This window comes from Sebastes umbrosus, chromosome 6, assembly GCF_015220745.1.
Source record: "Sebastes umbrosus isolate fSebUmb1 chromosome 6, fSebUmb1.pri, whole genome shotgun sequence".
Classification (NCBI taxonomy): domain Eukaryota; kingdom Metazoa; phylum Chordata; class Actinopteri; order Perciformes; family Sebastidae; genus Sebastes; species Sebastes umbrosus.
Window position 1 is genome coordinate 1743550 of NC_051274.1, and position 26211 is coordinate 1769760.

A 26211-nucleotide genomic window follows, 5' to 3' on the forward strand; every position below is an offset into this window, starting at 1 on the left:
GCTGTGGTTTGTGGTCACCCAGCCTCTACCAATAGGATCTCCTGAAGCTTCATCAGCAGCCAAAGTCCTCCGTCGTCGTCCAAGTAAGCTCTGAGACGCCTGGACATCTTTCTCCCCCTCCAAGTCTTCTGGCAGAGGAACCTCTCCCCACACCTTGGAGGCCTGAGTCACCTGCGGCAAACACAGAGAGATTTTATAGGGGTTGAAGTCTCCACGGAGAAAGGTTACACCCAGTTCTATACATGGACCCTGGAAGGGTGGAGGGAAAACAAAAGCTCAGACAGGAAACAGGGCATTGTGGTGTGTTTACTTTACCATTTATTATCTCTTAGAGGCCTCCTCAAGAGTTTGCATGCAAATAAAAGTTCATGACACTGGTATGAGCAGAGCTAACTCAGGGCTTAAAGTTTGTTCACTGAACAAATGTCCAAAAAACTCAATTTCTGTTGGAAGTATTTCTAATCTGAATGGTGGAAGTTGGTTCCAGATATGCACAGCTGAGTACAATGACCCACATATGAGTACACACACAAGTAAAAGACACAATCACACATGAACACACACTCCACAAAACTGTGAAAGTCCGGGAAAGCAGCTGAGGTTGAGATCAGAATGACACAAATCTGTTGAAGTATGCTTTAAACTTCATGCCCCTCGGGTAAAAAAAAACACAACCGGCTCCTCGCTCTGGAATTAGGAAGGAGTCAATCACGGAAACATGATGTCACCTCCAGGAGCAGTAAAAACACCTCAAACACATGCAGCGCCTCAGACGACAAGTCGCTTCAAAATCTGTGGATCATCCTGTCATTAAGGCATGTTATATGAATGGAACAATAGTAACTGAAGGATGGGGAGAGCAACTGAGAATGGAGCGCCTGGCCCCGAGCCACAGCACGGCAGAATTTCATTCAACTTGAGCAGCATACAAAGCGCAAGGGCAGGAAATCAAACCTTAGTACTTACTCTTTGATCAGCCAGTTTCTGATTTAAATAAAAATGTTAAAACAGTTTTATTGGGGCACAGTCATTGCACTTGTGCTTGAACTAAATACTAATATCAGGATGATAGTGTAGAGAAAAATAGTCGCACATTCGTAACCACGATGCAAAAAATAATTTAATAATTTACCAACGTTTCAACGTGTCTTCTTCAGGGTATTGAGGAAGAACATATTTTATTCTATTGTTATTTTTTTACTGCTTATTTGCACCAACGAACCAATGCAAATTCCTAGTGTATACCTGATACATCTGGCAATAAATAAGATTCATAGTGCTCATAGTGATTATTCAACACACTGATGTGTTGCAGGTATATTGTGTACCATATAGAGTGCTGCAGGGATGACGTATTTTAGGTAGGCCAACCAGGAAGTTAGCATCGCCCCGGTTTCCCTCGACAGAAAGCCAATGGGATCGTTCCATTTGGTTTTAAATTATTGCAGAAAATAAGCTCTGTGTGAATGCAATCGCCAGAAGTAAAAAGCTAGCGTTAGGCTATACACCAACTTCATCACAGTCACATGAACGTGAGTATATACAACGAGGTTGTAAAGGCGGACGAATCGGCGAGATGACGTTTAATAGTCTCATTTAGCCACCTGTTAGCAACCGCCTTTTTAAAGACACAAAAAAGCTTCAAAATTGAGTGTGTTGAGTGGGGTATTTATTGATGTATTCTATATCGTAGGAAAACAAACCTAAAATCTCTTAAGCTTGTGTTAACCACCAGACATTATATCAGGCATCTGATTAAAAAACATTCAAAAAACCCATTGACTTCCAGACGAGGAACCGGAAAGTGCTTCAAATGCTAACTCATTTCCGGGTTTTAGAACTCATTCCTGCAGCACTCTATTCACCATCTTCTTTTAGCATGTTAATGCTAATTAGCACTAGACACAAAGTGCAACTGAGGCTGATGGTAATACCTTTGGTGTTGCATGTAATGTATTGTAAAAATATGGATCTGATAATAGTCGCTGAATGACAAGTTAAAGGATCACCAAAGTTATTATTATTATAATTCATTATGAGGGGGCATGAATGTCTGTACCAATGTCATGGCAATCCATCAAATTGTTGTTGAGACATTTCACCAAAAACCAAAAACGTCAACCTCATGGTGCCACTAAAAGAATAGTCAGGAGATCACCAGAGGACCCTTGGGATTCCTCCTTTGGGGACCATGAATATCTGTACCAAAATTGAATTTAGAGTTGCCAGTGCTAGTGAGGGCTAAAAAAAAGGTGCTTGGTAGGAAAACGCAATTTTAGTCCTACAAGCAGAAAGGTTTTCTTTATGTAATGGTGCCAAAGTATTATTATCAAAAAGATTATAGCAGTATATATTTCTATCACAACAGTTCTCTAAAGGACAATCCAACACCAGTCCCATAAATAAAAGACAGAGCTGCCTCCTCTGGCAGTACACCTGATAGATCCTAAACACTCTCAATGAGGAGACACAACGCTTGGCCCGCCGCTCTCATATCTGATCATCTCGATAACGTTCGCTGTGCCAGCCATAGTGGAGCACAGTGTGGGTTATTTATCTCTGCGCGCCTCACCATCTCAGCATCCAGACTGCCCAGGACTCCAGCTAATAAGTTGGGATACAACCCTGGCAGGATGCCACCCCTGGCATTTCCAGTTGGCAATGGCCCGCCAGTTCGTATTTCCCACCCAAACTCCATCACGGTGGTTTTCACATTTAAAATGACTCCGGCTAATAAATAACTACATCTATCCCCCCAAATCCTCTCTCCCCCTGATTGAACACCCTTACAACAACAATCCCGGGCCATTTTCAAAAGGAAACCGCTGACTAACCAAATTCTTTTCAGCGGTGCCGTCCAGCCAACCATCGGTGTGATCACCTCCCGCTTCCCGCTCCCTCGGAATGGGGTATCATCTGGACATGCTGGATGCCATCTGGGCAAAAAGCACCACAAACTTATAGGGTAGCCTTTGCTGGGCGAGCCCATATTTGCACTGGATCTTAAAGCTAACATGTTAAGCTACACTTGTTTGAGCATGTCAATCTGGCCTCATCTTCGGCGCTACATATGAATCTGCTTTCTCACTACGCTACTGCATTCTAGTTCAAAAAGCTGCTGCGACCTTTACTCTCAGTCTAGGAGTTAAGACACGTCTGTTGTGTTAAAGTTCCCTCCAGATAAAGGTCTTGACCGACTCTGTAATTCTTTTGAACTCCACCCCACCCAGAGGACAATGGCTTCAGAGAATCCGCTCGCTCTAGTAACTTGTTGCAATTTCCAGAAGGACATCTGGCAACCAGGTAGCTTACTCGGCACGAACATACACACAAACACCGTACCGCACATTGTGACACACCAGACGAGCACACACATTCCAGCCAAAAGGAATTCCACTGTTTACGTTATGAATTACTCTGCTCACAATGCACAATGTTTGCCTTGCAGGATGAAGTTAATAGTAGCTGTAGAAAAAAGGGGAACAACAGAATTCCTATGGATTAATGAGTGACAGGGACGCTATACAGAAGCCTGGGGATAGGTTTTAAGTTTGCCCAGCTGTATTGTATTGCGGGACGAGGGGAAAGAAAATGCATTTCGGTCCGTTGAACAATTGATAATCAATGGGACAGAAGCAGAACGTGTCTGGAAAAAGACTGGGTAAATGTAAAATTAATGCCAATATCCTTTCTTCCATCAGCTAAATCTTGCAGCTGGAGACCTGCTGTCATCTCCACTTCCAAACCAACGCTGGCTCTTCCAACATGCACATTTGTACTGCAAGCCTGTTATTTCATCTCACAGTCACTGGCCATTAACAGCTAATCAGATGGGCATGCTTCTTTGTTTCCTGAAATGGATAAGAACTGATAACAGCCATTCAAAGCTTCCCAATTCTCCACAGCTTCTATCTGTAGGGACCACGGGAACAAATGTCCCATAAATGATTCCAAAGAATGGCTTGTGTCCATATCCATTTGTTCTCTTCTCTTTCTGGCATCATAACATTGATACTGAGGCTACATCCACACCATAACATTTCGTTTAATTTTAATATTTTACTGTTCAATACAGGCCATTTCGATAGAATATGACAATAGAATATAAATCCTTTTGTTTTACTTTTGTACGGCACTTTTGGGCGGACGTTTTACTGGCATCCGGTAATCGTTTCAGTCCAAAATGGCGGAAGTGTAGCTTTGCTGCTGGGCACCGATGTTGCAATGAAACAAACAATTGACTTCTTGCCAATATAGGTTCCTTGCTACCATGCCTGAAAGCGCATATCACATGACCATTCACATACACTGGGCATGCGCGTGCTGGTGTAAACAGGAAGCAGAACTGGACACCGGAATTGATGCAAAGCGCTCGAATAATGGCGTGTCTCCTGCGCATGTAGGCAGTAGTAGCATTATAAAATGCTGAATTTAACAGCACAATAGCTGCTAGCACAGACAACAAGGTGAGCAACGCTTGTAACTCGTTATCCGTGTTGAAATTAACCACTAGTGGTTGAGGCTGATGTCCGTTTTCATCCCGAAAGGGTTCAGGTGATAGGGCGTGACGAATCAGGCAAGGACACTTCATGACTGATAAGACCCAATCAAGTAGTGACCGTGGTGTATGCGTCATTGTTTTTAAAGGTCTCTGTTTCTGTCCAAAAAATGCAACCCAGCAGTTTTAAATATAAAATGGAGTCAGCCTCGTTTTCAAAGGTCTCTGTTTTAGGGGCCTGAAAACACCGGAGTAGTGTGGACGTTAGACATAAACGCAGCAAAAGTTATGCAATTTTAAAACAGAAACAGTATTAGTGTGGATGTAGCCTGAGATAATGGTGTGGTACAGTAACTGATGTGGCAATTCACTTTTCCATATTAAGCACAGCTGCTGTACTTAACACGTCCATAAACTGGTGGGTTCTCTACTACCTACAATGTGTTGAGATAACATGCACAAAATGTTGAGAGGCACATTCTAGTAGTATTGGACACAATGGAGCACGAGTGGCACTGACGGAGGAGCTAAAGTCAGGCAGCACACTTGTTATAGGAGCTATTCATTGTTGGTTTAGTCTTTTGATGGGATTTGTTGATAATAACAAAAATATAAGAATATCACAGATTTATACTATTAAGCCATTACATATAGAAATTTCAGATTCAGCTATATGGAACAGCATTCACATGCTACTTCTGCAGGAAATCAAACCCAGAACACAAGTATAGCGTGTATGGCTTTGGTTTCTGCTATTCCGCTGCCAACTTCTCTCAGATGTTAGAGAATTTCAACATAGCAGAATCTCACAAATGTTGGAGTTTCCTGTAATGCACCAACAAAGAAGACTTTTCAAAATGGGCCTTTCCAAATGTGTGTTTCTTGCACTTGACATTACCACATGAATGGTACAGTAACTTTGACAATACACAAAAGTGACTACATGTTTACTGGGATGGATCACCTGTTGTGAGCAAGGCAAGCTACTGGAATCAAGTGAACTTAAAGGTGCAGTGTGTAGGATCTGGCCGTATCTAGCGGTGAGGTGAGGACATTTCAAACAACTGCAACCTCTCCCTTGTGCCAAGTGTGCGTGGCCAGTTGTTGTAAGATTAGTAGGTCATTTGGAGCAGAGCCAGTGCGAATATGTGTACATGGAAAGTGAGTGTTAAAGCAAGAGAGAGAGAGAGCAGCGGTGACAGAAGCGAGTTACGTTAACGACTCTGGCCCAAGCAGGAAAAGTTTCCAGAGTTTGGTTCTGGGCTGCTGTAGAAACATGGAGTTGCAACATGAGCGGACTCCGTGGAGAGGACCTGCTCTCTATGTAGATATAATCGGCTCATTCTAAACTAAACTGGAAAAAAAACAATTGTTATTATCTGGTGCTAGATACACTAAAGACACATAATTATTAATAGTATATACCATTTCTGCTAGTAGATCCCCCTATTGTCGCACACTAGTCTTTTAAAGTGAGTTTAACACTATAGTATGTTTTGAACTAGAATTACCGCCTTGTGGTTCTATACCTCTGCCAACCGTCTAATTTGCAGTTTTACATCATGTCTGTCCAAAATGTCATTACTTCATCATTTTATCCTGTTAGACATTTGTGTGCAATTGTCAGAATTAGCATATGAATTCTTGAGTTATGGCCAAAAATGTGTTTTGTGAGCCAAATTCTAATTAAGTTCATCCTTGAGTCCAAGTGGATGTTGTGCCAAATTTGAAGAAAGCTCTTCCCTCAAGGCTTTCATGAGATATCGCTGTCATGAGAATGGTCAGCAGCTGTACTATAAAGCACATCATCATTTACAGACCAAACATCCAAAACCACTTCCGATGGCCCCTTTAAATAATATATGTAATATAATTTATATTTAATGGAGCTTCCTAGCGAAAAGTACTTTCACACGTTTGTACCTGTACAACCGGCGTGACAATAAACATCTTGAATCTTGAATCTTGAAATGTTACAAATACAAAAGAACACACACACACACACACACACTGGCATGTGGTAGCACATGCAAAAAACACACCCACACTCTCATGCACACACTATCATAAACCCACACTCATGCATTCCCATCCTGGGTACATCTCTGTGACAACCATCGCCTGTCAGAGGCAGTGTGAGAAGAATTCTTCACGGGACACGATTCGCCCACTCGGCTAATAAACCCACAGATGCAGCTGCAGGACAATCTGTGAGAAACATCTTAAAAGGCATAACCAGTGTGTTACAGCAAAACAAGAAGCTGCTCGCACTCAGACAAGAGTCCCACAGAGAGGAGCGATGCTCTCTTGTAGAAATATTGTAGGTCGTTTTCTGACAGCAGCAGCAAAGGGTTTAGCATTTACGCCTCTCCTGAGCTCAGGAAATGCTTCTGTTCCCACCAGAGCCTGTGACAGGGAACATAGAAAAGCGGTGAAAGCTGGGAACAAGGCAACACGGCATATTGCTCATTCTTATCAACTGATTCAAACACCGGGTGTGACCTTTCAATGCACCAGGCACTTCGACGGAAAAAACCTTCACAAGATGATATTCCCAACCTCCTTGACCCTTCGTCCCTCCCTAACCAGCCTCTGCTCTCTTTTGCTCTCTCCCTTTGAAAGACTAACAATATCTGCTTAGACTTGAAGTTGCGGCGGTACTAAACAGGAATGGAATGTAAACGTCAGAGAGCATTAAGTGGATGAAAGCCTGACACATACTCTCTTCTCTTTAGGTAGAGTAGGACTGAAAAGAAGGAGCTCGCCAAGCCGCTAATCCAGGCAGCAAACGAGGACTGAGCTGCAGAACCCCAGCACTCCCTTTACTTGACCCGCTGCTATCAGTGGAGTAGGTGCAGGGGTATTAGCAGGGTTGCCTTAAATCAGCACCCTTGATAATGTGAAAATAAATTATGTGTGCACATGTTTGGCCTTGTGTTGTGAAAGGGATGATGGAAAGAGAAGGAAGAAAAAAGGATAAGCCCCGGAGAAATGTTTCTTTTACAGGAACAGGAGACAAGACGTTTCAAGGTTTTAAACAACAGGGAAGCTTTGTCTGTGTCTGTGTATGTTTGTGTGAGAGAGACAGAGTTTCCTGTGTTTAACCCTTGCTTGGAGCGGTGGGTGAATTGACAAACTGCCACTCCTGACACTAAAACCTCGGCCAGGGCCCCTCTCGCATAAAGGGCCCGATGAGTGAGGCCCTTCTGCTCTCTGCAGCTTTGACGTCTCCACAGGGTTTAATCCAAAGTGATTGGACGGGGAGGAAGTGGAAGGAGGCTCTTCATTCAACAGACAAACACTCTTTGACAACATGCAGGGATTGTCTTCTCAAAGTGTTCCACAACGAATGCTGCTGGTGCAACAAACACGTTGAGTTTTCTTAGAAAACAGAAGCTTGTTGAGAGGAGTGAGGGGGGCCAGGGGAGTCAAAGTGAAGAGCGAGTCTGCATTTTGAACACATGCTTAGAGTGCCTGCCTAGCCATCTTCCCCAGGTCATTCATTCTCTCTCCCACACAACGGTCATGCCATGCATTTTACAATAAGCTTGGTCTCCCACTGGAAATAGGCAGTATGGACCCACATTTTCTGGAAATGCATGATGTCTTTTCCGATGATATTCTGGTATTGCAAGGTCATGTCAGCAGATTTACTGCACTGACGACTATGCCATTAAATAGATTTAACGGGTAACTGCAGAGGGGCAAGAAACCTTTTTTTTCTCTGTGGTGCATATTTAAAGAGCCAACTAATTGACTTATAATAAGATGTAAAAGAGGACTCCAACGATTTAGCACTGCATCCTATGACACTGTCAGAGGACAGAGATACATTTCAGTGCAAGCAGAACCAGAGATATCGTCTTTTTTGCCTCGAGCACTACATTACCCACAATGCAACTCGACCGCCCACAGTTCAGTCAGAGATTCATGTGTGTTATGCTCCAGGTGGACAACACTCCAATTCTGGAAATTGAAGCCACTAGTGAAATGCCCTTATACTTGCCATTTCTTTCTAGTAGCCAGCAGGGAGCGACTCCTCTGGTTGTATAGAAGTCTATGAGAAAATGGAGCCTACTTCTCACTTGATTTATTACCTCAGTAATACATTGTAAACATGAGTTTTATGGTCTCATCGCTTAGTTTCAAGTCTTCTTCAATACAGCATGATGTTCATTTAGTAAATGATGGTCCCATTTAGAGTCAGTAAGACCATTAAAGCAGGGGATGCTTTAGGGCGGGGGCTACCTTGTGATTGACAGGTTGCTACCCACGCCGTTGTCCAGTCCTGGTTGCTGTCTGTGTTTTCGTCTTGTTTTAACCCTTTGTTTGTTTGGATGTACTCAGCACTACCTCTTGGTCACTTCTGGTTGCAAAAAAACAAGATAGGCGACGGCCAAATATGCCGAACTCGAACTCCGTCCGGGATTTTCTTGGCAGGCAAACCGACATTCTCAAAGCTCCTAAAAGTTCTCCAATGTTCGCCACCCATCCGCGTGGATCTGGTTCTGGATATGCAACGGACGTGCAAAAATCCGCTGCAACTGAACCCCCCCCCAAAGGTCGTGTCTGGTGGTGCGACGTCACTTTGACTGTGCGGCACTTGCGACCCTCACAGATGCGGCAAGCGTAAATCTACGCATTACTCCACACCCCCCAGATTTTTTTCATTTTCAACTTGTAGTCATCAGTCCCAACCAACTCTGACTCAAGTGACATCGCTTGAAGCAATTAATTAAGTTGCTCAGCCACAAAAGGCTTTATACAACTTTATTCACAGATGCAGTAGTACTTCCCAACACCTACAACACACACTTTGATGTGGAGTGGAGTTCCCCTTTAATTGGAAAAAGTTGAAACCAATGGAAATGTTAATCACTTCCTGTCCACTATATAAGTATCATATGGCAAATCATAACCACCACACGCCTTGATGTGATCAAACAAATTCAGCACAAAGACATAAGATTAAGAGTGTGTTGTGTTTTTGTGTTGCGTCTGCCCCCTCTGAGGCACAAACCACGTTCAAACAGTCTCTGTGGTAAAACAAGCAGTGCCTCCAGCCTGTTCAGCATCTGCCACACACAACCTCACACACTCCTCTCCTTTTAAACCAAACGGTTTAGGGAGGCATGTCAAAATAAGCATCCAGCCTGTGCGGACTTGTGTACGAGGTGCTGCTACAACGGCGGCGAGAAGGGATGATCTGCAGGGTGACAATTTTTTTTAAATAGAAAAAGAAATGCAATTTGTCGGTGAGCTTTCTCTTTCTGTCCTCTGCTGCCGGGATCAAAGGAACCAGAGGGTGAACTAATGAATTTGCTACCATGTTGCTGCTACAGTACACACTTTAAAAACCATGTGAGTTAATACCATGCCTAATTAAAACAAGCTTTAGCTTTACTTTGTTATGCTGTTAGGGCTGTACAAGTTAACGGCGATAATAACGCGTTAGCACACATTCTTTTTATGCCACTAATTTCTTTAATGCATTAAGCAATCAATATTTCGGAGGTTGTAGCGGGCTCAGTTTTAAGCTAGAGTGAAGATACTGGCATCATATGAAACTACAAAACCTAATGAATCCATTGGTACCGAACCACAGTCATACTGCTTCTCAGGAATTAGGCTAATAATGCTCCAAAAACTGGCATGGCCATTTTTTAAAGGGGTTCCCCTTGACCTCTGACCTCAAGATATCTGAATGAAAATGGGTTCTATGGGTACCCACGAGTCACGAAGTCATAGTCAAGTCAGCACACTGACACACTGACAGCTGTTGTGCCTGTTGGGCTGCAGTTTGACATGTTCTGATTTGAGCACATTTGTTTTAATGCAGTACCTGTGAGGGTTTCTGGACAATACTTATTCTTTTCTATTGTAACTGATTTCCAATAATAAATACATGTATACATGTGCATAAAGCAGCATATTTGAGTATTAACTACTTGACAAAAATCTTCCCTTTAAAGTACATCTTGAACAGATAAAAAAAATTGCAATTAATTTACATTAATTAAGATTAATTATGGACATTATTGGCAAGTCAATTTTAGTAAACAATATGATTTAAAACTGATTCTCCTGATGCACCAAATAAACCTTTGTCAGATACCCCAACATAGATTAAAAACAAAGGCTTAGGGGTCATTTCAAAGTAGCCTGGTACTTTACTTTATGTGTCATCTCTGCCCTTCCAATAGCACAATTTGCAAACTGCGGGTGACAGGCCACCATAATGAATTTCAGGCCAAAGGTCACAGCCTGGCGACACAAGCGACCAGACAAGAGCAGAGATCTTAAGCGGGATGTGAAACCAGACACCCCGCGTAACACTAACGGAATGCTATCTCTGATGGGCTTTTTTCCAGCCTCAGTGGTTGCAACAATCACAAGACTTTGTTGTGGGATTTGTTGAGTAAAGATCAGCAGAGCAAAGCCTCATGAGTCCCTTCATTTATGTTTATGTCATTTTAGAACTGTCAAATTGCCAAAAATAAAAGCTTTTTTCCAGCTGAGCAATGGATATTCCCTATCCTTCAGGCTACTTTACAGGTAGCTGAAAGTGTTTTTAAAAGCTATACTGATTACATTTTCACTGTTGGGTTGGATAACTAGAGCGTGACCACATTCCACCCAAACGTCCTAGGCGTGAAGGTCCAGTTGACACCCATCAGAAGCCCCATCTTTTCAATTATCACCCCAGCAGGGGCCCCAGCAGGACCCTGCGTCAACGGACCACCTAGAATCGCGGCCACCGCTCATCCATCGGTGGAGCCTGAAAGCCCCCGCCACCACTGGACAAAAGCCCTGAACCACCTCCTTATTTACACATGCAGGTACTAAGAATGCACACCACACACACACACACATGGACGGGCGGCAAGCACCACTGGTAACACACCTTGTTAACTGGCACACAGTTATCAGCCGACTGTTTCAGACAGGAATGAAGCTATTGGGTTTTAATAGGGCTCTGTGGTTTGTGGGAAAGGCCAATTTACTGGAGTTGAGGTTTAGCTCTTAAAACTACTGGTGTTGGTTATTGTGAGAAAAATATCCCAACGAATGTCATACTCTTGATTGGTAAACCAGGGCAGAGCTAAGTGATTAACCTACAGGCAGCAAGGATAAAAAAAGAGTGATTAAAAGCTGGAAAAAATACTCTCTCACCTGAACGCATGTCACCATCAAACATAAACACTGTGAGAGTATTTGGTGGGTCTATAAATAGCGTAAGTGTTTCCGGTAACATTTCTGATAGAGTGACCTGCCGGAGGAGGGGACCGAGGGGCCAGCAGCTCCAGTTCCACCAGACGACAGCTGACATGCGAAAGGTGTGGCCAGCTCGGAGGGGACAGAGCAGCCCCGGCTTGGCCGGCCCCCGACCTGTTTTATTTATAACAGAAAGAGGACCCTTTGAAAGCGCTCCTCTGTCACATACCGACGCCGCTTTACTTCCCACTGGGGAGACTCAGAGGATCAGGGATCTGTGAGGTGCCCTGACGTTAAGCTGGACACTGCAAATACAGGAACATCTCCGGACAAAGACTACTTGAGCTTCAGCTGCAGTACATGAAGCATCAAACGCTGGATTTCCTTGCACAAGAGAGAGACTTTTTGTTATATACAGAAAGTAGTTTACAGTACAGAGCTCTCAGCACGGAGGAAAACCCACGTATACATTTACTTCATAGCGCAATGCTCAAGTTGTAATGTTTCCAAATATACTAAATATACACAAAAAATGTATTTCTACATGCAAATGACATTACTCCAAATCAAAGCATATCACACAAGTATTCAAAGTTTTACCAAAAGGTTCTGCACAATATATGAAAATATAATCTAAATAACAAGTACATTTTAGTAGAGGTGGGAATCACCAGAGGCCCACGATGCGATATTATCACCAAACTAAAGTCACCATATACGATCTTTAAACACTTTGCAATATGCAGAGTATTACAAATCAAATATATTGCGGTTTATTACCTTTTTTAAACTGCAAAATTTGCAGTTTGTCAACATCTGTTTTATCTCTTTGAATAACAGTTTTCACTCTGTTCATCTCAGGCCCTGTTCACACCTGGTATTAACATGCGTCCTCAGTGATCACAAGTGGACAGCTTTGAGTACAGGTTGAACACACTCAAGATGCATGTAGAGGACGCCACATGAGATCGGATCTTCAGACCAACATTCAGAGGAGGTCTGGGCCACAAATGAACACATTCTTATAGCAGTGTGTAGTAAATGTGTCCTGGGCCACATTAAGGACCGCCTACTCATCTGACTCCTGCTGGGATCCCGCGGGATCACCACGCCCCCTCAGGTGAATAAACAGGCAGACACGGGCACTTGTCAGCATTGGAAAACCGCCTCTGTGCACGCAAAGTGCATTATTATCATACTGTCGGAGATGTGTCTGTGTTTTTGTTCCGCTGCTCAGCTGACAGCTCACGTCTGTTCTCTGTCCTCCCCGCTCTCTGGAGCTCTGTACCCCTACAGGCTGTTGTCTGGCAAAAGCAGCGGTGCCGGCGGCACGGAGGTCCCGGGGACCGCCGGTATAATAACTTTTTATTTTGATGTTAATACAATGAACCAGAATCACGAATATGTGGGATATTACTACTGACATTCATGTAATATTTCGTCATAACGGCTGCTGTATTAGCCGTGTGTTTTTACTGCGTGTTTATTTGCATATGAGGCGGGAAGTGGGATCGGACCACAAGTGGGCCACTGAAGACGCATGTGGAGAAGCATGTTAATGCGCAGGTGTGAACAGACGTACTTAAGCTGTGAACTTGTGATCAGATCACTGAGGATGCATGTTAATACCAGGTCTGAAACAGGGCCTCAGAGTTTTCATTCACATATCTTGAGGTCAGAGTCAAGGGGCCTCTTTGAAAATGGCCATGCCAGATTTTCCCTCGCCAAAATGTAGTGTAACTTTTGATATCTAGCTATTATGACCCACAATCCTTTGCAACAGCAGATATATAAGCAACAGGGTCAAAGTTTCAATGTGCAATGGTTATGACGAAGTAGTATGTCCCAATTGTATGTATACTTGCATGCATTACTTTATAAAGGCAGCTGCAGTATGTACTAAAGTAAAATAATTAGTGATGTGATTTGGAACGTAGCCCCCTGGGTGCACCTTTAACAAAGGTAGCTCTCCAGCTATGGCCGATATATTCTAATGAGCCTGCATGTGACTAGGAATGGGAGCCACATCTGAATAGCTGTTGTTGAATCACATGCTTCCTGATCTAGACAGCCCGTAAAAAACTGACTGTGTCGTCTTATTTCACAGTTTGTTGGTTGTAGACACTCAGATAACCATATGTATGTGCAGCAAGAACTGAAAAAGTCAGTTTGCATGATATGTCCCCTTTAAAAAAGGAAGTAGCAGCTGCTGTGTGATGGCTAAGCTCTGGTTTCCCCACACCGACGGCAGCAGCAGTGTTAGATTTACCCTCCTCTCTTTCTCTCTCGCTCATTCTCGCCTCAGGACCAACTAATCTGACGCCACCTGTTGACTTGGCCACACTTGCATTGTCCCACATAATCACCGTCCGGAGCTAGCTCGGTCTGTCAAGTCCCTTCCCTCCCCTGTGTATCATACTCGATTAGTTCATGGTTACACTGCGTGGGAAAAGTAGGCTAAGTAGACAAAATCTTTTTAAGTACGCAGCTTATGCAATCATTTTCTGGAACAAATTGGATCCTTGGAGTAGCAACATATGCGAAGCTTTCTACTGAGGTGCAGAGATGAATACTTCGCATCTTTACAATAATACATCACTCATGAGCTGTGAGAACAGAAGAGCATCCAGGCCCTTTGGCCACGGAGAGAATACCCTCCAGGCGTCCTGACCGGAGGGAATCATTTCATGTTGGTGAAGCTACTTTCCACTGGTTCCCAAGGTCATGCTATTTGGGAGGGCGATCTCATAATTAACTGGGATTTGGCAGGGAACCATGGTGAAGCTTTTGGAACGCAGAGCAGCTCCAACATGTTGAGCATCTCAAACCGATGAGTTTTGAACAGTCTTTGTTTGGTAACCCAAGTTGCACTTGGAGCTTATAAAATCACAACAAAACCTGCTGTGAACAAAACTCTTTGTTGGGCGCCATCTGCACATCAAAGCCTTTTTTCCACAACTTTTTCAATAATACTCTCTGTTAGCTCTGCCAAGATTAAACAAAAATAAGTCACAGAAGTGATGGGCTGTGAGAACAAAAAATATTCTTTCTCAGCTGTTTATGCCATTAATATAAACATAATAGGCTACAGCAGAAAACACATAGCTATGCTCCTCTCCAGATGTTCGGCGCGCAGAGCAAACAGAACACTGCAGTCTGATGTTGAGAAAATCATCAAAGGGAGGAAGCGGAGAAGGTATTCAGGGGTTATCCTCGTCTTTCAAGAGACCCCATCCTCCCCGTTGGAAATTACATGGCAGCTGTTTTCGCTAACCTGTGTGCACCATGGGAAAGCCGAAAACTGGGAGTAGACAAGAGAACAGAGAAATCAGATCCGGCCGGGACTCACTTGTCGAACGGCACAAAACATCCACGGGCAAGAAGAAAAGGTCAGCTTTCATCACAGCCCACACAGACGAGCATAAAAAGGATTCTCTGATCCTTAACGCCAAATCTCAAATAAAAAATATCCATGTGAGTATCATGGGCTGGGTGCCCAAAGTCAACCATAAGAAATAAATATGAAACATAGTCAGCCATTCACAATGGGTACTACTTTGCACCGGAGGGTCATATGTTACTAAGATGATGGACTCCTTTTTGTCTTCAGGCGTAAACAACAGCATTCACTGCTGCTGTACTTTCATGTTTTATTCAAATAATGCTTTGGAGGGAGCTCCTATTTTCTCATTATGCATGAAGTCACTTATACAGGTAGTGAACCTGACCTGTCGGATCAGAGAGTCGAGTAAATTATTCTGTTAAAGGTCCATATTAACTGACTCTTACAGTTGGAAATTTACAGCTAGAAAACAATCTCACATCCTTTGAAGACGAGAAGACAAAGGGAAAGTATGAGCAGCACTACATTAACTGCAAAGACATGCAGTGTTATAGGAGGGTCATCCAAGTAGAGATGAACCATCTGTGCCTCATCCAAGGTTACAACTCTTATTTCTCTTACAGATAGAATTAATTTCTTCGCAACAGACGTGAGAAAGTACGATGGCGGAACCCTCATCTAAAATAGTCACAGTTATGGGTCATTATTACAAATAACCCTGTGATGAATGTCCTCAGCTGTTGCCACATATTATACAGTAGGTTTTGGCAGAACAATGGCAATTCCACAGCAACAAGCACAGAGACATTTATGTCATTTTAGGTTGGGCAGCGAATATTTCGACTATTCGGATATTCGTTAATTGGTATGTATTCGGTTTTCAATATTGGGATTGGATATTCGTTTTTATATTTTTAACTCCTTGGGATTACAAACATGGATAAAATACACCAAACCTTTTTGAAAATTATGTTTTATTCAATAATAGGTTGTCAATCGATTAAAATATTTAATTTGGATTAATCGCAATATTAATCACACATTTTGTATCTGTTCAAAATGAACCTTAAAGGGAGATTTTGTCAAGTAGTTAATACTCTTATCAACATGGGAGTGGACAAATATGCTGCTTCATGCAAATGTATGTATATATTTATTATTGGAAATCAATTAACAACACAAAACCATGACAGATATTGTCCAGAAAACCCCTCAAAGGTACTGCATCTAGCATAAAACAATATGCTCAAATCATAACATGACAAACTGCAGCCCAACAGGCAACAACACTGTCAGTGTGTCAGTGGTGATGACTTGACTATGACTTGTCTCCAAACTGCATGTGATTATCATTAAAGTGGGCATGTCTGTAAAGGAGAGCCTCGTGGGTACACCCATAGAACCACATTTACATTCACTGATCTGGAGGCAGAGGTCAAGGGACCCCTTTGAAAATGTCCTGCCAGTTTTTCCTCTTCAAAATTTAGCGTAAGTTTGAGCGTATTATACTGGGGTGTGACCGATTCACTCAGCTCACGATACGATATGATACACGATATTTTGGTTCACGATCTCGATATGATAGATATTATAACAATCATTATAACAAACTTGAATGATGAAAATATATGACTGAAAAAACAGCCTTTTATTCAAAAGATATAAAATGCAAAACAATGCTGTTGTTTGCCCTATAGTTCCATTTTTTTTTTTGTCTCAGCCAGCTGATCAGTTTACCAGTGAGATACATGACAAACTAACCTAAACAGTGAGACTACACAGCCTACTGCCAGCTTTAGTTTCAGTCTTGTGTAAGCTAGGGTTACGCTGCTCCAATACTTTATGAAGATAATAAATGAATACCACGGAGCCTCCGTAGTCTGCAGCGCATCACCGCTTCACGTCTTCCGTTCCTCCCTTCACAATAAACTCCCCGGACACATACACTGAAAAACACGGCTTACTCGAGGAACTAAAGTCATTCACACTCAACTAAATAACTAACACGTGTTAACAGTTAGCTGTTATAGCTGCCGAAGCTACGTTCTGTGCTTGTGTAACACAGCAGCGGTGGATGAGAGACAGCAGACAGAGCAGATTGAAACGTCGCTTTCCTTCATGTTTAACCGCTCATCGTGGTTTATGCTTGTTGAACAGGTTGTAATAACGTATAATAATACTAATATAATAATAATGTAATATCTTGGCTTTACACTGCAAAGTTTTATTGCACTTTACAGCAACGGGCATAGTTTTCAAGCTCGTCTCCACCGCGGCCTCTCTGATCAGCTGTTCACTGACTGCGCTGTGTGTGTTGATGTGTGTGGACCTATGAAAAGGAGGCTGGGACACGGGCGGACATGGCTCTCAGGGTATGACACATGCGCAGTGTAACTGAAGCGTTGCGATTGGTTCAATTTCGGCGAGGGCAGACCAGATTTTAGCATGTGTTGTACCCTGAAGATATTGAGGCGTACTCAGCGTCCTTCCAGAGGCTTGCACAGCAGCAGGAAGAGGCTGCAGCTTCAGACCCAGAGCACGTATGTACGTAGTACTTATTATGCCCTGATATCGCCATTCAGTTTTTCATCTCGACAATTCATATCGTCACGTTTTTATATTGCAATATTTCGTGGCACGATATTTCGTCATCACACCCCTACTATTTACCCTCCTTTGCGATAAGCTAGTTAAGACATAGTTGGTACCGATGGATTCTTTAGTTTTCTAGTTTCATATGATGTCAGAATCGTCACTCAAGCCTGCCACAAACTAAAAGTCGCAAGTTGCGTTAATGTGTTAAAGAAATTAGTGGAGTTAAAACTAATTCGCGGTTAACGAGTTATCATCACGGTTAACTTTGACGGCTCTGTTCATATAACAAATACAATTACAAACAACAACACTATCAATGCAGAATCCTTCAAAATTAATGCCTTTAATTAAACCTAACCTAACAATGTTGCAGCGCTATGCTGTCCATGTCCATCCAGTCTGGATGTTCCCTTCCCGAGTCATGTCATGGAGACAAGCCCTCGCCGCCGTTGCTTGTGTCGGAGTGTTCTCCGATGTAACCAACCGGGGGGGGGGGGGCTCAGGGCCGAATGGCCTGAGCGGAAGCCCTGTGGAGTGCTGCATTACGCACGGGCTTGCAGCTGGGCCGTGCCAGAGAGGCTATGCGTAATGCGTGGAGACATCAACCTCAAACGTTGCCGTTTAGGGAGAGAGGGCCCGCGAACGTGACTTTGAGGTACGTCTACACTCGCACACACAGAGGGATGAGGAGAGGAGAACTGAGCACAGACAGAGCGGTGGCAGTGATCACTATGGTCACAGCGGTCCCACTAGTGAGTGATGAGCGCAGAGAGCTGCTCCCACCCAAAACGAAACTTTGAATATTCGCTGTTGATTATTACTTGAAGCCCAAAAAATTGTATTCTGGACAGCCCTGATGTTTTCGGCACCCTTGTTTTCGGTTCTAAACAAGGCTGGGAAGAGCACACTACCCACGCTGAAAAACTCAGATCAGAGGGGTGTTTTCCTCAGTTATTCACAGCTGCTTGTGGTTTAACATCATCCTGACTACAAAATGCTGCTCTCATTTTGATCATGGAATGTATGTGGGTGTGTGTGTGTGTGTGGTGTGTGTGTGTGTGCTTGTTAACAGAACTTACAACCCATCTCCTAGGCAGAAAATGTGCACGGATCCAACAATGATTTAATGTGGAAAGACGTCAGCGAGAATGAAGAAAATGCAATGAGGCAGGCGAACTTGCGAGAATCTATGTCCAGGACCGGTCACCGACTGAGTTCTCAAGTATTTAGACAGGATATCTGCGAGGAGAAGAGGTGGAATTCCAGGTGAGGAAGATAAAATACCTCAGGTGTTATTACACCCTCCGTCAGAGGCCCTGCAGTCAGAATGGGTTGCAGGGCAGAGCAGGGGGGGTGAGGTCCAGTGAGGAGACGTCTGCGGTCTACCTAAGTTTACTAATGCCTTACAGCTAAATTGCATTAACATTTGTACTTAACAAGCAAAACTGTATTATATAGCTGCCACAAACAGTGTTTAAAAGACTTTTAGGGCTTGCTAGTCACTGCACATTCCCCAGAACTCCTAGTTATTACAGTAACAGTCAAAGATGCTTTTGTGCAAGGCTCCCCCCGGTGTAAAACTCCACACATGCTTTTTCCAAATCTATCGTCACAGAGGTTCGGTACAGTAGGCCGTCTGCTGCTGTGGTTGGCAACCCCCTCCACTCCCCATTTGAGGTTAGGCCTGGACAAGAACCAATAAACACTGAAGAAAGCCATGTTTCAGTAAACGCTCCGAGTGGTGGCAGGCACAGCCAACTGCTGCTCTGCATACCGGCACACCCCACATCTGCACAGCACACGAATCAAGATCTCCTCAAACTGTTACACTGACAGTAAGAACGGGCGCCTCAGTGTAGTGTATGAGAATGGGATTCAGTTAGAAGACATTACACACAACACAGATTACTGTTTATACTTTTGCTTCTTCGTCTTCCAGAATAGAGTGATTTAGCAATTTTGTTTTGACAGCGTCCAATTTTTAATGACCAAAAATAGTCATGAATGTTTCGAAGCAAATCCGCCCACACTCTAGCAGAGACGTGACCTTAAAGTGTCAGCCTAACAAGGGACTTTCCTGCAGGTTGTCTTCTATGTTTGGTGAAGGAAGTCATTTATTTCCCCCGACCCAAGGATCAAGGCAAATCTCAACCACCCTCCGATAAAGCCAGCTAGCTTTGCTTCTTTAACGATACCCTAAAGCAGATACATGTGGACATTCCTAAAGCCAATTATCAGGTTCGGCATGTGAGAGGGGATCAGGTGCCCCCTTTGCCGGCATGAAATGCCTTCATTCTGATTGGCTCTCACCTTCTTCATTCACAGATTTAAACCCTTGGTTCAGACTCCCTCTGTCACCCCCTGACAAAGGATCAAGGGGCAGGACGCTTGCAAAGAACCGGATTATGTTCTGGAGGCTGGTTCAAGGAGGAGGATGTCTGGGGGAATCCCAGTGATGTAAAGGTTGGATTTCTCCAGGTGTAAAGTGCTTTTGTTTTGGCTGGTCACAAAGCCCCCAACCCTATAAATAGGATTAGTTTACCTGTGTTACTCAGGGTAACCACTGGCCATTCTATTCTCATTCTATGCTCTGGTTTCATTTCCATCTTTTCTGTATTTTACAACTTCTACATGTGAGAAAAATCACTTGGCTAAAACTTTTAAAGAAGTTTTGGCAGCTGTTGTTTTAACACTTGCACAAGAAGTTCCTTATACTGCTGCAATGCCTCAAACTTTTATGGAAATCTAAGCCAGCCAAAACCTAAGTCAGTCTCAGAGCAGACTTTGGATAAGCAAACAGAGTGCAGGATGAAGATATGGTTATGAACGAGGGCCAGGGGAAAAGCTGTTGGACGGGAGATAAACAGAAGTCCCGTCATTGCTTTTGTCCAAGGTCAACAAGGGGCTCAACAAGAGCCTCTTGAGACGCCTCCGACTTTTCCTGCATCATTTGCATTTTCGCAGGCCTGACGTCTAGCACAGAATCTTACCATACATGAGTAATACATTTAAAAAAACTCAATTTTATTATGTTTAATTTTACACCTATATCCATATTTTCCCATTAAATGCAATGGCTGAAGGAGTGAATATTGCTTTTTATGGTTTTTCCTATCTCATCATGACTACTTATCCTGTTCAACTTGAGATAAACCTTCACTATGAGTCATGCATAAAAGCTATGACATTCTGTATTTAGTTACCGACTGTATCAGCAAAATAACCTACGGTATATTAACTCACCTAGGCTGGGAATCTTCCTGTCTAGACTATTTCCCTGCAGGGATCATTCGCCAGTCTATCACACAGGACTGAATCACAGGCTGTGAAGTGGTTTCAGCTGTCATGATTCACAGATTGATTAAAATGATCCCCTCTGAAACTAACAGATTCATTAAATGAGTCAATAAATATCAACATTTCAAAGCATCATCTGGTTGTATGTATATGTGGATAGTAAGTGTGATAAGAGAGCCTTTCTGTACGCCTGACAGCAGCCTCGATGAACTTGGGAGAAGGAATTCCCCCAGACGGGACCACGCCTGCCGGATCTTACGCTTTGAGAGCCAGATAAAATCCCTAAACTAATTTAAACACTTCCTTAACTTCGCTTACCCTTCCTCCACAAGATAGTTCCAAAAATAAACTGCCTGCAAGCTCAGAGCAGAACAATAACTAAATGCAAAGACAGCCTTCACCACAGCATCAACAAGACAGAAACAGACTGGATCACAATGAATGATTGTGAGTTTAGAGCATGTCAGCAAATATGACACATCTCTATTACTTAACAAATACGTTACTGAATATCACTATGGTATAAAAACAAGGGTATGTAACTATAAATGAAATGAAGCACACTTAATGCCAAATATTCATACTATACAGAGCACACATCAGCATTTAAAGGGAGACATTTTGCAGCAAAATCAGTTTATTTCCATAAAATCTGAAATCTCTCCTTGGGTACAAAGTACATGAAATTGTTCTGCGTCAAGTTCAACTTTTTGTGAATTTTCACATGAGAATTTCATTGGGTTATTTATAAGGTAACCCAAAAATTGCAAAAACTCCCGCAAGACTCGCTTCCTGACGACCTATCCTAACCTTAACTATTCAAAGTCAATGCCTAACCTTAACCATCTCACGAGAGTTTCGCAATTTACCTTTTTAGCCATGACCCTTCATTTGAGTGCTGACCTTTGAGGGAACGGAGAGCTGCAAAGTCCAATATGGAGCAAGCCATCGTAGTCAATCATGCAATCAGCAATCACGTCGCACCATTCACTTTGATTTAACCTCCTTTGTCAGAGAATAAACTGCTCACCAAAACAAAAACAAATTGTTTGCAGACAGTTCTTAGACAGTGGTCAATGCTAAAAACCTCTTTTAAATAAACAGTGAATATATTGTCCCCTTAGCGACCGAGCTTGCGACAGTTAGCAAGCAAGCTAGCTCTGGGAGCTTTTCAATAACTCTTTATTAAATGAACTGATATATAAAATGCCACAGGGGGATTAAATGGCACAATATAGAGAAAACAGAAAGAAGCTCAGAGAGCTATTGTGACTGACTGTCGCTAGCATGTTCTCAGCTTGCTAGCGTGTTAGCGGTTAGCTCACCCAACACACTAGTTCGCTAAATGGCCCTGCGAGGAATCTATTTTGTGAATGTGGGCAGATGAATTTTGCTGATGCTTCAGACCATACATGTATGTCTGCATTTCTAGCAGAGAAACGATGTCCCCATACTTCTAAAACTACGCCGTTGGCTAAATTGTTACCTTAACAGATAGAAAAGATGGCTAAACATGCAAAGATAAGACCCAGGTTGCAATTACATAATTTTTTCTCAGAGGTGACCGAAATGGAAACTCCCCATAATAATCTTTTATGTTTGCGTCTAAACTAATGAGTAATAATCCCACCATTGGGTAGCTAATTGGAACCACAAACCTTTATTGAGGCCGTTCATTGCAGACGTTTACCTTGCAAGCAGAGGCTTTTTAACGATCCCGGTCCTGTGCTTTGTAAAAAGATCCCACTACAATTAGCCAGGAGCAGGACGTAAAAGTCAGCAGTTAACCAAAAAAAGGTGGGTCTATTAAACAGGAGCACTTATTCCATAAATTTAAGTGTCATCACATTTTGTATTTCAACATTTATGTCATAACACAAATATATGATATTAGAAGCAATATTGTGCTCTTGAATAGTTACTTATACCTGACTAAAGATGATCATGAATCACCAAAGTATAAAAACTTAAAGGGGAACACCAACTAAATGAAGATTTCCAATATGTTATTTCCATGGCCTAGTAAAGTTCAATCAATATTAGTGAACATGAGCTGCTCTCTCTCTCTCTGTAAGCCAGTGAATGATGAGAGACTGATTTTGTGGACCCACAGAATGTTTGTTTTCTTTTTTTATACCCAAATGAGCTTTATTCAATTGTAGTGTTTTCAGTTGTGAAACAGAAAATGTTCCCATCTACTCAGAACATTCCCCTGGGTAGTGATGGCGAGATGAAGCTTCATGGAGCACTGAAGCTCTCCAGCAAATTGGTTCGTAAAAGGGTTCATTTCACGAGGCTTCATCTGGGCTTCATGTGCACACGAAACCACCTGTCGGTCAAATAGTGTAAAGCAGGCAGATATATTCCAGATATGTGGTTTAACCGGGCAGAGGGCAGTGAAGGTGCTTGTGTAACAATAAGAAAATGATAGATGTGAGACATTATTCCTTTTTATTCAGGAATAATACATTCTCAACTGTAGTTCGGCTTTGGGTGTCTTCAATGACATCATTGGTGTAAAACGATACGAGCCTCGATAAACACTTCACAGACACACACTCTGAAGCCTTGGCACAACGCTACCCCTGGGTGCTCTCAGTGTCATCTAGAACATTGTTTCCAATTCATTGTCTATGGAGCAGCTCCATACTTTATACCCTATGACATCACAAGTTTGAGTTTTAGCATTCCAGTTTTTGGATTTGGGAGAGAGTTGTTCATGTTTACTAATATTTTTTGGACTGTCTTAGACCATAGGAATAACATGTATGAATTGAATTGAAAATGGGCATAGTTCCCCTTTAAGGCCCCAAACGCCAGCGTCCACATGTTCTGCATTCCTACTGCAACCCATAGTGTTGACTATACATGGGATGACTCTATTAAATGGGCTGCAATTGTAATTAGGACCATGAATTCTTTGTTCATTCTAGAGTGACCTGTGTTTAAACAAATGCTGCAGGGGGAACAAAACTTTGCCAGATAATTTTAATAACATTCTACATTCACGTCATATAGAGACTTTTGGTTTTGGCATTTGGCTCTGTATCAACTATACAACAAACCCGGGGGCCCAACATCTGACAACCATAAACAAAAGTCTGGGAGTATCTTCCTCTCAACAGTTGACAGACGAATTTTCACCTGTCCTCATAATTCAACAACAGGCCTTAATTTGAAGGCGTGCTCACACCTACAAAGACATCTGTTTGCCAGGAGTTTATGCAATAATACCAGAAAGCAGGAGGTCTAACCTGGCCATTCATTGGAAGCAGATGTGAGGGATCCATTTCCTACTATAATAAGAGGTAATTACAGGCAAGGGGGCCCCATGTGTTCGTGTGAAAATACACTGAGCTCCGGTGGTTTGTCAGCCAAGTGAACCTGTCAGGTACATGAGAGACAGCAGTGAAACTAACTGCAGTCTGCTCTAGGTGTGACTCATCACTGTGCTAATGGACAAGCCAGCACAAGCCAGTTCACGACCTTTCACGGAAAAAAAGAGCAGAAAAGGGATAATTTAAGACTCAGCTTTCACCAGTGAGATTACATCACTCATTCTGCTGCTGACAGGTCTTCACAGAGAAACTCTGCTGTCTCAGACAATGAGCAATAGCACAACAGTATTTTTACATGAATAAATGTAAAACGCATTCTAATTTATTTTGCTTGCATTTTGTCAAGTGAATCTTCAGGTATTCATGTCAGCCAATGCTCATTCCTCAACTTAATTCCAAGTATTCCTGCCCAGAGGGCTGGATGGGAGCAGGATGAGCCATGACTGACAATGCATGCTAACCCTTACAGCAGGGGTTCTCCAACTTTTTGGGACCAGGAACCCCTTGAAGGGGAGAACATTTTCCAAAGACCCCGCCATAATTGTAATACAGATTAAGCATATGCTTACTACCATTTGTAATCGTAGGTGCCATTGGAACCACTTATATTCTAAAACATTTCAACCTAAATACTTCATAACTGTTTGATAGTGATAAACAGAAACACATTTCAATTTTAATCATGTTAAAGCTGCAGTAGTCAGTATATTTTTGGCATCATTGGGCAATAATTCCATAATAACCTTCCAGCATATTATAATTTAAGTGTTCTGAGAGAAAACTGGACTTCTGCTCCTCCTCATGGCTCTGTTTTCAGGCTTTAGAAAATCTAGACCGTGACGGGAGACTTTGACCAATCACAGGTCATTTCATTGAGAGAGCGTTCCTATTGGCTGTGCTCCGGTCATATGACCGGAACTTGCCGTTCCTTCAACAGATTTTTCAATGGCGGCGGCATCACAAACTGTCATTTTACAGCTAAACCGTGCACTACAAGATGATTCTGAAAACATTTGAGGAGGGAATTAGGCATTAACGTAACAGAATATTGATTCATATTTGATCAACGCTGCCTAGTTTGACCGTTTGGTCGGAGTTCACGAGTGACTGACAGCCGGCTCTCATAGACAACAGCTGGACAGCAGACCTCAGATCAGCTCTTACTGCTTGTTTTCCTCCGGTCTATGAAATCTTGCAGATGTCGTTCGATATAACTGTCGGCATATTTCCTTAAAGGGACTGTTTGTCACCAAGTTCTATCTAGTGAAGCCCGTTTTGCAAAACAGTGTTTGCCGAGGTCGGAGGACGCGGTGGAGGCCGTAGCTTTGGTCTCCAGGGCCGGAGTCTCTGCTGTACTGTGTTCCTCTGCCTGTCTTCACTCAGCTCACTCCACTCTCACGTGCATGCGCGCACACTCCACACTGCAGAAGAGTTAGTTTAGCTCTGAGAATATCTAGTGAATGTACAGTGGACATTTGTGCATAAATAAATGCTGCAGCTCCTCCAGACCAACAGAGGTTTCCCGTGTCTTGTGAAGTGACGGGGATATATACGGGAATATAGAGTGATATTGTGGTTTTAACTGACGTGTGTCGCCTCACTGTTTTGAGCGATGCTCGTTCATGTCTATTAGAGCGAGCACAAGTGCGAGTCCGACGCTGACTTTCGTTGACTTAACGGCCACAGGTGTCGCTGTTAACAAGCATTTCTGATTCTTACAAACAGTCCCTTTAATTTAGCTAGTTTGGGCTTAGCGTCACTTGACGATACGGACTGATTCAAATATTTCTCCATGATCGCCAGCTAGCTAGTTGGCTAATAAGCTAAGCAGCAGCAGGAACTAATTATTCGTTGCGCCCTGAGTGAAGTGACAGATTGACGTGTCACCATCATATCAGAGTTTCTATTGGCCCAAAGCTAACATG

General features: G+C 42.8%; 1 protein-coding gene across 1 annotated transcript in view; it reads right to left on the reverse strand.

The window, feature by feature from the left end:
* Nucleotides 1-26211, reverse strand: part of hspg2 (heparan sulfate proteoglycan 2) — a 141114-nt gene that overhangs the window by 100647 nt on the left and 14256 nt on the right. Inside the window, 1 exon segment of the mRNA XM_037771388.1 lies at nt 30-171. Coding sequence (XP_037627316.1) covers nt 30-171 — 142 coding nt within the window.